The sequence below is a fragment of the Astatotilapia calliptera genome, chromosome 5 (genome assembly GCF_964374335.1).
Source record: "Astatotilapia calliptera chromosome 5, fAstCal68.1, whole genome shotgun sequence".
Lineage (NCBI taxonomy): Eukaryota > Metazoa > Chordata > Actinopteri > Cichliformes > Cichlidae > Astatotilapia > Astatotilapia calliptera.
In genome coordinates, this window is record NC_137426.1 from 34,383,772 (window position 1) to 34,396,755 (window position 12,984).

Consider the following 12,984-nt stretch of genomic DNA (forward strand, 5'->3'; position numbering starts at 1 on the left):
GTTAGAGAATCATTTATAGGTGAAAGTTTAATCATGTTTTGCTGGGGTTGCAACAAGAGCAGTTTGTCGCAGAACTGCTGCGAGCATCCGGCAGTGACAGGAAGCACCTGTTGTGAAGATAGGAGACAATTGTTCTTTTAAACGGTGTCAAAAGTCGTTGTGGTTTTGATTTGATCTATGTATAAAATGTATCTGTGACGTTGAAGGGGCGTCATTAAATTTAAGCCCTGACGGTATAAATATCTGTTTAATGCTTTGAGTAAGTTGAAGATCAATTGCTGTTTCCTTTGATCTTCCCACATGTGAATTAAAATCTTCGTTTGACTTCACCCGGCCGGACCAGTGTGGTTATTTTTCGATCACCTCTTGTACCCTTCCTCAATTTTTGGATCTTAACATTATCAAAACCAAACATGATAAGTTTGGCAAGCGCAGGAGACACGACACGGAGGAGATTTGTCATTTGGGCTGCAGAATGCAATGCGCATTGTTGAAAGCTCTACGGTGCAATAAAAAAAATCAGCGAAAAGGCGAGGCAGTGACGGATGAACAGCGGGACTACTTTATACTGTTTATTAATAAACAAAATATATTCCTGTATGACAACACGCATAAATTAACTGCCTACATTAATTAATTGTAAACATACCTTCTGACTGACACTCCCCTGCTGCCTCTTCGGGCTGTCCCTGGTCCTCGGGGGAGAAGTTCTCCACGGTCCGCACCATATTACCGCTGGTCTCCCGCGGGGTGAGGAAGGGGTCCAGAAACCCCATGACCGCGAAGAACTTCCATCTCCTCCCCGATCCTGCTGCAGACCCACTCCTCTTCTCCTTCTCTGACCTCTTCTCCTTATTATAGGTGTCCCTGAGGCTCTTCCACTTTCTCCTGCAGATGTCCTCTGAATAAATGCATTATCTGGTTAGCAGAAAGGTATTTGTACAACAGTGGGAAAATCGCGGGACAGTAGGCGCGCTTGCTAGCTTTTGCACGGCTTCATCGGGTCAGTCTGAAAATTAAAAAGAAGAAGGAATGAACTTACCAGGTTGCCCGATCTCCTCACTTATGTGTCTCCAAGCTAGGTCCTTTTTATTCCTGTCTCGGTAGAAATAGGAGCTGGCATCGTATAGCTCGGGGTGGTTAGCCACGGCGCTGATCAGCTTTTCCTCCATACTGAATGAAGAATGAAGGGCTTTGGCTGGATCTGCCCCTTTGACCTAGGTCAGAGCCACGTCACCAGGCTCCTGATTGGTTGTCGCGGCGCGATTTGACGCTGGAGTTCAGATTTTTCCAACTCGAGCGGTAGACGCGAAACGCGCGTATGCACAAAATGCAACACAAAAACTCACGCGCGTGGTTTTATTCGCGCGTCAAACGCGCCAGACGCGCTACACTGACGCGCGTTTCACGCGTTTTCGCGACGCAAATCTGCTTCCGAATTTTCGCGGGACCCGCAATCGCGCGTCATTGCGCCTTTCCATTGACTTTACATGTAAACCTGACGCTCTATTCGCGTCCATCGCGTTCGGTGTGAACACACCGTTAGTCTGCCTGCCCATAGATCCCGCTTATCAGTTCTTGCACACTCTTTACGATCAGCTGATTTCAGTTTGTGTGTCTGAGGAGAAAAATAGTGGAGCAGTCTCCAGCGTGGATATGGACATTAATTTTATTGTTATTACACAAAAGGATGAGAGTGTGATGCTAAACTGGAGACTGCTCCAGGACAGAAATAGCTCCATCATACTGTTAACCAACTTCAGCTCTTAGCAAGCACCTGCACAACATGCTAATGCAGATTGTAATCCATAGGCAGCAGCAACAGAACATAATGAAGATCAGTGGAGTCCATGTTTCTTCTGCTGATGATTCAGTCCTGTAAACCATGGGCAGCTGAGGAAAAACTGGCAGTAAATGATAACAATAACTAGGGCTGAACAATTAGTCATTTATTGTGATTAAAATCAAACTTTAGTTATATTCTTTGACCAAATATGTTTACTTTGATATATTTCAGCACGGTGGCACGGTGGTTAGCACTGTTGCCTCACAGCAAGAAGGTCTGGAGTTCAATTCCACCATCAGGCCGGGGTCTTTCTGTGTGGAGTTTGCATGTTCTCCCCGTGTTTGCGTGGGTTCTCTCCGGGTACTCCGGCTTCCTCCCACCGTCCAAAGACATGCAGCTTGTGGGGATAGGTTAATTGGATGATCCAAATTGCCACTAGGTGTGAATGTGAGTGTGAATGGTTGTCTGTCCCTATGTGTTAGCCCTGCGACAGACTGGCGACCTGTCCAGGGTGTACCCCGCCTTTCGCCCTATGACAGCTGGGATAGGCTCCAGCGACCCTGAAAAGGATAAGCGGAAACGAATGGATGGATGGATATTTCAACTCTAATCTAAAATACAATATATGTTAGAAAAATCTGAAACAATTTCAATAAATCATTCAGCCCTCAAAGGCATCAGGTATCACACATTACTCTCCATAAAAATGGATCAGTTTGGTCATCTGTCTGCAAAGCAACTTGCCCGTTTTTGCCATTTCAGTTTCTCTTCCTGCAGAGTCACTAAATCTGACTTTGCAGTACCACGTGGGGGCCATTTTCACAAGTGCAAATCCTGTGATGTAGCTGATCACTGCCTCCATGTATTCAGAGAGGTTGCATACATCTGGGAGGTCAGGAATCGAGTGATCTTCAGTGTCATTTACTTCCACAAAGTGCACTTCCATTCTGCAACAACATTTACAGCTGCAGATGTTGAATCGAGAATGTATGTGTTGTCTCGAAGTAAACAATTGTCTGTGCCTGTTTTAATTTGGTGCCTAACAAGTAAACGTTTGTAGGCTCCCCTGAACTGTCTGGCATTAGGATTGTCATTGTGCCCACCTCTTGCTCTTATGGCAGTGAAGAAGAGCTCCAAGTGGTCCTGACTCAGTTTGTAGGTCAGAAGATACCTGCATGGGTCCTCTCAACAAGTTTATTATAGATGTTAAGTGCACTTATGCTATTAGCAATGAAGCCATATATGGCAGTCTTCTTTTTTGTTGTTTGAAGTGGCACCATCTTGTCATAGTGCTTGACCTTCAACCCACGAAGCAAGGTTTCTGTATCCTCCAAGATTGTCTCAGCCCTGTGTTTAGTTGTTGGCTTAATTAGAGCTTTGTAACCTTTTCCAAGAGGATTACAGCTGTTGAGCACATCAAAAGCTGCATCTACAGTGTGCACCAACTCCACAGTTGCAGCACAACTCCTCCAACTTCACAGAAATCCATTGTATCCGCTGCACTTCTGCTGAAGAGCTGTGCTGCTAGGTGGACTTTCAGTTTTTGTTTTTTCAACTGTAAATGAGCCATGTCTTGGAGTTTATTAAGGGCTTCAAAGTACTTCCACTTAATCTTCCTCCCATCTTCTGTCTGAAATTCCATCGAAGATGCAAAGGCATTACGAAGAAGCTTTAGCATATGGCATGCATCCAGGATCACATGCACTTTTTGTGTGGGATTCTCTGGATGAAAGAAGTAGGGCTTCATGTTGTCGATATTTAATTCTGTGCCAAGTTCCCTTATCATGCCGAGGTTACTTGTAGGAGCATCACACGTAAGGTAGACAACTTTAACAATGACCTCATGAAGCCTGCTAAGGCTTTCCCGAATAACATTGGCCTTCTCTGATCCATCCATACCATCGATGAGGACGTATACAACGAGTCATGGGAATTTTCCATGACTCGTTGACAGCCACAACCATAAGGACCAAGGCCTGGGTGGCGAGTGTGTTGTCAATTTCACCAGTGCCTATATCTACATAGCCATGGAACTAGTCCTCTGCAAACTCAATCATCTTTTGGATGTACATTTCATCCATCATTAGAGCACACACTGTTTCCTTTCCCTGTTCTCTGTTTGCCTCCACATGATTTGTTAGTGCTCTAAAAGTTGCTACTGTACCAAGTGTGAATGGTGTGACTGTGTGGCAACGCTTTATTAAAATTCTCCCGTACATACTCATATGCCTTTGGGCAGTAAAAAGGAAGTGTGGTGGCAAACAGTTTCAGCTCCTCAGAATATTTAGCTGACTTTTTCCCCTCTTGTATTTTATGCAAGATGTGTTTTAGAACTTCACTGATTGACTCAAGCAAAGATGCACACTGATTTGAGATCAAGAGCTTTTTCTTGAGTTCTTTGGTGACATTCTTTAAGGTACAAACTTTTGTCTTTAAACTCCTAGACTTTTGGCATTTCAGTCTCAGGTTTTTCCTGTACTTTATTTGCATCTCTTCTGAAGCCTGATTTTTACGCTTTAAAGACTTTGGAGACTCAATGTTGTAGCAGTGATCTTCTTGAATACCGCTCGGTTTTGCTAATGTAGTTGTTAATAATGCGTAACTATGGTCCTGATGGTTAATATCCACTGTTACGGCAGTGTCATTTTCAATCAAGGTGCTGTAATTGGCAGCAGATGTCATGTTGTGGTTGAATTTCGCATGTATTTGACCAACATTACTGTTCCCTGACACCTTGCTTGATAAACCTGGGGAGCCACTTACCTCTGTGCCAGTACCTACCAAAATCTTACGTCTTGCTCCTCTCACAGTTGACTTCAGCTGAATACATGGAAAACTGAAAATAGTTGGAACTGCTGTGCTACTTAGGCAACAGATTTCCTAAAGCAGCACAAAATAAGAATGAGGAACTTTATATTTAATGTTATTTTTTATAATATTACATATTGTATAGTTATAGATTTTATTAACCTTTGAGTCCGCGATGATGATATTTTCTTCAAAATGAGCACTGCAAAGACGACATGATGGTGTGTGGTGCTGTAGCCTGTAGATTTATATTGTTAAATGGTAATTATGTGACAGTGCGTTTCATTTTACAGAGTAACATGAAAGTAACGTAACGAGTAGTATAACGACTGTCTTTCTCCTGGGAGTAATTAAGTAACAATACTGCACTACTTTTAAGAAAAACGTTCTCAATAATATGCGTAATAATGTTTTTACTTAACTTTTTTGAGTAATGACCCCAACACTGATCACAACTTTGATGCTGATCACACCTCCAATATGCACAAAACATTTGATCACCCAGCATGAAATGAATTTGCATGAATGTAATGTCTTTGACATGCTGCTTAGAGATGATGGTGACTCTCAAGTTGGAGCCAGTGAGAATTGATAAGGAATCGAATTGATAAGTGATATATGAAGTCAGAATTGCTAAATTCTTATCTATTTCAATTCCTGGTGGGGAGACATGCCTTTATCACAGTGCCCCACTAGTCCGGTACCATAACCAGCCAGACCCATTAATAGCAGTTTTCCATTTAATGATCTGTGAACTTTGCTTGATAAAACTTGTAGTTAAGGCTAGCCTGAGTGACCCTAGCAATCCCTTATGTTATTTTGCAAGAGATCAAGGGTGCTGGGGGGGGATTCCCATGATACTTTTCCTTCTTTACTCACCTCATTTCCCTCTGTTTTATATGCTATTCTGCATTTAATCATTAGTTGTTATTACTCTTGCTCTCCTCCACGGCATCTTATGTCTTGCCTCTCTGCCCTCAATACTAACCTGTCGGCTGATGGCCGTCCCTCCCTGAGCCTTGTTCTGCTGGAGGTTTCTTCCTGTTAAAAGGGAGTTTTTCCTTCTCCCTGTCAACAAGTGTTTGCTCATAACGGTTGTCTGATTGTTGGGATTTTCTCTGTATTATTGTAGGATCTTTATCTTTAGATATAAAACTCAGTAAGGAATTGAATTGGTGAATTGCTAAGATTTTACTTTAGTTGTCAAGAAAAGGAACGTATGAAATATCTCCATAGTTCCCTTGAAATCCATAACGCAACATAAGAGAGTGACAAGCATTGCTTGTCTTTTCAAAACACAAATCTATTAAAACGTTTCAAAGAGCATTCTGTTCGTGCACATTTTCCTGTGTTAGAGGCCTGACTTCAGTTCAGGAGATGTGGCTTGAGCTAAGGAGGAATAGGATGATATTTTATTGAGATGTGGGTCAGCACGGCAGCTTCCGCAAACCAGCACTTGCTTCTATGTTGTTTAATGGATAAATTGTCAGTTTATGAGACTGCATCGGTTTGTTGAGAGATGCAGTTACACACTAGTCAATATATGTATTTGTGAGTCCAACATTATTTTTTTTATTAAATAACCTAAAAAAATAATCGATTGTACGTTTTAACTAAGTTCAGTACAACCGATAATTAAGGAGTATTGTTTGTTTCATATATTATGAATACACGTGTGCTGGCTATCACCACAAAGGAAAAACTTCTGTAATAAACTCAATGTGCTCACAAACCCTAATTACATAAGTTACACTGAGGAAGAAAACTTCTGTCCTGCCTGACTGCCCTAGTCCTTTTTGCCTCGCTCGCTCTCTCCCTGGTTAACTAGTGTACCAGGACCCATCAGCTTGTCTTTTTGCCTGTCCATCTGTCAAGCTTTCCACTTGGTTTCCCACCAAGATGTGTTTTTTCCACCTCATGGAGCAGACATAAAAAAGAAAAGATTTTCTATTTCCCTTATTTTTTTCCCCCAATATAGCAGTTTGTTTTTGTTTTTTTTACCCGAGTGAGTAAAATACAAAAGTACATGATATTCAGTTGGAAAAAAAATATCTTTGCTCTACAGCATGAATGCTCTACAGTTGAATTCTTGCTTCTGTTAATCCATCTGTTATTCTCTTTTTGTTCATTGTCAGTCTGTTCTGAATTCACAGGAGCAGACAGTGCTGCAGTCAAACAGCTCCACTTGTTCTTTGTCATCTGCTCGTTATTAGTTTAATGGAAGTGTTAAATCAAAACAATGTACAACAGTAAATCCAAATCACAGTGGGCTTCTTATAACTATGTATTCATTGCTGTTTGTTCATTCTCCCTTTGTAGCCATCTGTCTGAGGTCCAACCCTCAGCATTCATTTTCCTTTCATCTGTGTCTGAAAAGGCTGGACTGCATAATTCATTATGAAAACCGACCTCATTATATACATGCCTCTAATTTACAATCATTTAAAATAAAAAACACATTTATGACTTTTAAAATTCCTAGTAAGTGGGTTTCAACCATCTATAAATGTTCCTGCTTAATTCTTCAGTGGAATACAAAATGCATAGATGCATTACACTTTGATTCTAATAAGAGCAAGAAAAACAAGTTGTTCATTTTTGGGGGGGGTTTCTATTACATTGAAGGCTTAAAAAACAACATTTACAAACTGTAGAATTGCCAATTTACAGATCTAGAATGTATAAGGGAACAATTCAATTGTTTTGGAATGAGTTTTAAATGTTGGAACATTTTCCAGTCGTTTAAGTTAAAGTTTTGGTCTGTACTAACTACTGACAGAAATACTTGGGCCATTTATTCACAAAGCTTGATATTAATGCTATTCTAAAAAATCTCAATCCTAAAAAAATCAATTAACGAAAGTTATAGAAGTGGGATATTTTCTAAGATCGTCCCAGTTACAATAAAAGTTGCTCACGAAACGTGTACTGTCTACAAATCATGTGACCGCAATGTGCACCCTTGTAGTGGAAAGACTCTCTGTTCCATATTATGATGACTTAAAATATTAAATACTCTATGCAGTTTTTATTCTGCTAACCTTGAGTTTAGATCAACTACACACTTTTGTTAATTCTATTTAGTTGTGATCATTTCTGCACTTTTCTTACCTTAGTGAGTGATTTCATCCTGTGATATGGTATTTATCTTACTGACCTATTTTAGCTATTTTATTGTAGGTGGTGGGGGGTTTGGTGTCTGTGTCATGGGCCTGGGTCTGTGACCCGGTGTTTTTGAATTACTAATAGTCTTTGACTTCATTGTTATTTATAGTTTCTAGTCTCTTGGGTTCTGTCTCTGTGCCTCCCCGGTGTTCCTCGTGTCACGTCATCTTTTCATGTCTTCCCCAGTTCCAGTGTCAAGTCCACGTCTCAGTCTGTGTCTCATGTTTCCTGTTTTATTTTGCTAGTTCCTTGTCTGGTGTGTAGCGTGTTCAGTTTTGCTTCCCTCCCAGCCTTGTGTGTGATTACTCCCACCTGTGCTCTCCTCCTGTGTCTCATTCCCTCGCACACTGGATGGGAAGCTGTGTGATAGCAGGCTGAACAAAACACATGTTCTTTTGTGGGGTAATCAGGTTGTTAGTTTTTAACTGTTGCAAATCGGCAACGCCTGCCTTGAGAGGGTTAAACAGGATGTGATGGTTTAAATGGCGTTCAGGACCTTTGCTCCTGGTATTATGTGCAATTGTTGCCTCCGGCATTAAGTGTATTCTTCTCTAACTCAGGTGAGGTGAATGATGCGCCTCCTTTTGGTGACAGCAAATTTATAAAGGTTTGCCATGAAACTCCCGTGCTTATGTTCATTTGTTGTCTCAAAAACCCATCCCACAGATGCTACGAATTTGATTTTACTGTGAATAGAAGGTTTTTCTGGAAGGACATTATTGCCTCCTCACCTTCTACCTGAGCCAAATGAATTGGCATTGATATAGATAAGAGCCTGCTGCTGAAAATACCCCTGCTATCATTATCGGAGGTGCTGCAACTGTTTAGAGAGAATAGAGATCTCAGCAGGTTTAAGAGACAGGAGGAGGTGTATTTATCCTTCTGCTGAGAAGAGAGGTACACTGCAGCGTCTCATCTCTCATTGCACTGTTCAGCCTGAAGGGGAAACTCCCCCATCTGTTTCCCTGCAGGGAAAATGTTATTTGGCTGACTGAGACAGCTTCCACGATTATAGCCACTGATGGTGGGTAACGTGTGTCTGTCCATGTGCGTACTGTCTCTTCAGTTATTTGGAGATGATTGTGTAATGGGTTGCAGTTGAAAATAGGAAAACTGTACATGAAGTGCTACACTAACAGAAAAAGGAACAAGGAAAACAGGTTCTTTACTTTGAATTATTGAAAGTTTACCTTACAGCTGAGTTCCTGGGATTAACATATGGATCTATAGAAAACCTATATGTTTGGAGCAGCCTGAGTATGGCCTGGGTATGTGGCTCATTTTTACGTATGAGGTATTTGATCCCCACACAAAAGCTTGGTCATTGTCAGCAATGAGTCAGACTTATTTCTGGTAGGGTATTGGACTTCACCAAGGCTTCCTTTTGTCAGCTATTGTGTCTTCAATGATGTGCATGCTGTACTGATGCTGATGAGAAAGCTGAGCGTAAATATGAAACTGAAATTTGAGGACTTCTTTAATCCCACTGAGATGTCGTCTGTAGAGGAAGCAAAGTCTGGAGCAAGGCGACTAAAAATAAACGTATCCATGACCGCTTTGGATGGGGGGGTTTTCGTAGTGGAAAAAAGGTATCGTGAGAATATGTTACTTAATCACATCATCAAAATGTTTTTTGCTGGGTTGACTGGCAGTACCCTGTGAGTTTACATTTTTATGATTATTGAAGCATGTTTGTGTGCTTAACATGATGAATTTTGTTCGTTGGCTCACTGGAAACTCTTGTCAATGCTGTTTTTGTTTTCTGTTTCCAGGTGCCTTCACAGTTACCACAGCCAACTTCTGTAGCATGACCTTCCATCCTCAAGCTTCCATAGAAGCCAGTAGACTCAGCAGAAATTACACTGTCCAGAAGCACCTTCTACACACACTTAAGTAGTTTTATCATTACATAATATTAGATGGGTTATTATGGAAAGCTGACATAAATCGATTTTCACACAAATAGGTTGTTTTGTGAAATTTTAATTCCCTTTTGCAAAGGGGTCAAACAACAATACAGAGCACAACAGCACTCTGTGTGGCTTTTCAGAAAGAATAATAAGAAAAACCAAATCATTTATAGAAACAAGTTATCTCCCTGCTATGGTCACAGCATACAATACGGACATTCCATGCAAAACAAATTGCATTCATAGTCGACTGTATCTTGTATTCAAAGATTATATAAATGATGCTTTGGAACCTCCTGTTCAGCCAGGTCATCTTAACACACACAACGAGTGAATCTTTACATTTTCTATCATTTTTTCATCGTCACACATCATGTTTACAAAATGGCGCAATCAATAAACTTCGAAACATCTAACCACTAACCACTGGGCTCATAAAAACATCAGCAGAGGAGAAAGAGTTAAAATGAGAAACACGAATAATGCTGGAATAATAAGACAGAATTCCTTAATCTGTGGCTCAGTTGCTACTCTTCCACATTTAAAGGAGGCAGGTAAGCTGGTTTGGGCATATGACCAGGATGTCTCCTCGAGATTACATCTCTCAGTTAGCCTCGGCTGGCATGGAGACGGTGGCTGGGAAAAGAGAGGTCTCGGCTTCATTCCTTAGAAAATGGATGGATTTTTTTTAATCCTAAATGTGACATTTTTTTTTAATGACGTTTTAATTAAGAATTTAATGAAGGTTTCTTATTCTAATTCCACTTTCCATTTATTTGGGTATTTATTAATGCATTAATAGTTCATTTAGAAATATTTACTTATAATTTGGCTTTTTATAGTAAATTTAAATGATTAAATATAGAATTACGTCATCAATGTCTCTCAAATGATTCAGTAAAGGACTAGATGTTACAATCCCTGATAATGCATTGCTTCAAATGGAGAAAGTCTTGAGGGGTTATTAGGAAAGGCAGTCCAGAGACTTTACCAGCGGGACACATCTATGTGTGCCTCAACTTCACAGGGTGTTTCGGTCTTGTATCCCAGGCTAATCTGCCCTTTTTTCCCTTCCTTGGTTGGGGTTTAGGAATTAGAGATCTGATCTAGATTATCATATTAAAATTTTGGGACACATCGTCAGTAGTGGACCTTGGATTCATCGGGTGTTTCAGCCATTATTACTAGACACTCTCATCCAAGGAGGCCTTCCATGGTTGATCAGGCCCCGGAGTGTGTCACTGGTTTATGTTAAATTGTTATTTCTACTGCTTTCTTCTGTTTAGTTTTCTACAATAGTAATACCTAGCCTTTAATATTTATGGAGCCTCACTTCTTCAAAGGGACAGAAAAGGTGATAGAGAGCAGTAAGACAAAAGAGACAAGATAGGAGAGAGGACACACCTCCCCACTGCCTCCCAGAAAAGGGAAGAAGAGCAGAACATTTTACTTTTCTTTATTTCTCTTTCATTTAGTTTCACTACCATGAAGTTGACTGCACAGTCCCCAGGAGGCCCTGAGACAGCTGTATCAGTCAACCAGCAAAATTTCTAGTGTTTTCTACCCTTTTGACACCCTCCACTAAGGCAGGCCCACCACAGGTTAATCAATCCTGGGCGTGTGTCTCACGGTTAGCTGACTGCCTTAGCTGCCCAAGTGTTGTCAGTCCTCTTTAGCCACAGCCAGTGACTGGTCCTCTCAGCAGTGTTAGCTAGTTCTCTTATAGCCTGATGTTGCGCCTGTCTTCTGATCCCAATCTCTCTAAGCAGTTTTCAGAATCAGAATCAGAATACTTTATTGATCCCTGGGGGAAATTATTTTTTGTTACAGTGCTCCATTTTAAACCAACATTAAGACAAGACAGACAATACGCTAACTAAGAATAGTACAATAATAGTACAACAGTTTTGCTGTTGTACTGGCAACAAAGCCCCTGTACCCCACTTCCACCGGGCGCACCTTGATCTTTCAGCCTCTGTCCTCTGCCTCAGCTGCCAAGTTGGCATACCGCAGCTTCTTACGCTCAACTGCTTCCTCAATTGCATCCTCCCACAGCACCGTCAGCTCAAAGACGTAAACAAGTTTTCGGGAGTTGGACCAAAGGACTATATATTATAACTATATTATTATATTTTTATAACTATATAACTCAACCATAACTCAGATTGCTTTATTTTGATGTGCTTGACTCTCCTGATCCTCCACAGTAAGCATTTTCGTTTTGCATTTAAAGAATTTCCCAGAGGACATATTTTGTCCAAATGCTTCATTTTGCAATACATGCTAATTAGTCTGTTGCAAAGAGAAAACAGATTGTGCTAGCACATTTTGTTGTGATTTTGTAAGCAGATTTTCCAAACGTCCGCATTTCCACAGCTATACAAGAGTGTGGTCTCTATCATCAATATTTCCCTTTGAAAATTTAGTTTGTCTTCAGAAAAACCGTATAGATGAATGTTTGTTATCTCTATGTCTGTAACTGTGCATTCAGCCAGGCTTGAATGAAAGGATAGAAACAGAAAGCGAGATCTCTGTGTTTGCTCATCAAATATGAAACAGCCTCCTTGGTGGCAGCAGCTCCCCAGGATAGATTTTAATTTCTGTAATGCTGTGTGCTCGTACACCATCTCCCTGTGTGTGTGTGTTAATGAGTGAGTAGGAAAGAAAGAGAAACTTGCCTGCTGCCGAAGGACGAGGGCAAGCGTGTGTTTCCATCTGTTTTTACACGTGTATTTGTCTTTATGGCAGTTCAGATGAATTAAAACCAACATTATGTAATTTTTAATTTCGTGGGAATAATATAATGAATGTTTTCTACCTTATTCTTCATCATTATTCTGCAAAATGAAACACTCGCCTGCATTGATTCGTTTTTTGTCACTGCAGAGGACAAACGTGAGTGTCATGATTACATCAGACTTCAGCGTCATTATCAGCTTCACTTTTTTTTCTTTTTTTTCCTCTTAATACAAGTTAATAAACCTTGATGTTTTGAGAAGGGCTGCATGCTGCGTCGTGTTAATCATTTGATTCAAAAGTGGATTTTTCAGATTTCCCTTGTGGGTGTGTGTGCGATAATGCAGAATGACCGATTATAAACAATGTCCACCAAATGGACTGGACTATATATAGATATACTAGATATACACTCCCAACTGGTGCATCTGTGTCCAGTAAAGGTCCCTAGGCTAGACTTCCATGCCAACCAAGCCTACCTCAGACATGAGCAAGAGACAGAAAAATGAAGCGATACCAGCTCAGAGATCACCCGGATTAACAAGGTCCACGTCAGGTGTTGAGGAACCAGGACACACT

General features: G+C 40.8%; 1 protein-coding gene across 1 annotated transcript; it reads right to left on the reverse strand.

Moving 5' to 3' along the window:
• Positions 1 to 422: 422 nt before the first annotated feature.
• Positions 423 to 8,699, reverse strand: LOC113022278 (transcription factor Adf-1-like). Its single transcript, XM_026167504.2, has 2 exons — positions 1,043 to 8,699; positions 423 to 901 (listed from the first exon to the last, which is right to left on the reverse strand). Exons 1-2 carry the CDS (start codon positions 1,170 to 1,172, stop codon positions 630 to 632), a joined length of 402 nt encoding a protein of 133 aa, XP_026023289.2. The 5' UTR covers positions 1,173 to 8,699; the 3' UTR covers positions 423 to 629.
• Positions 8,700 to 12,984: the final 4,285 nt, after the last annotated feature.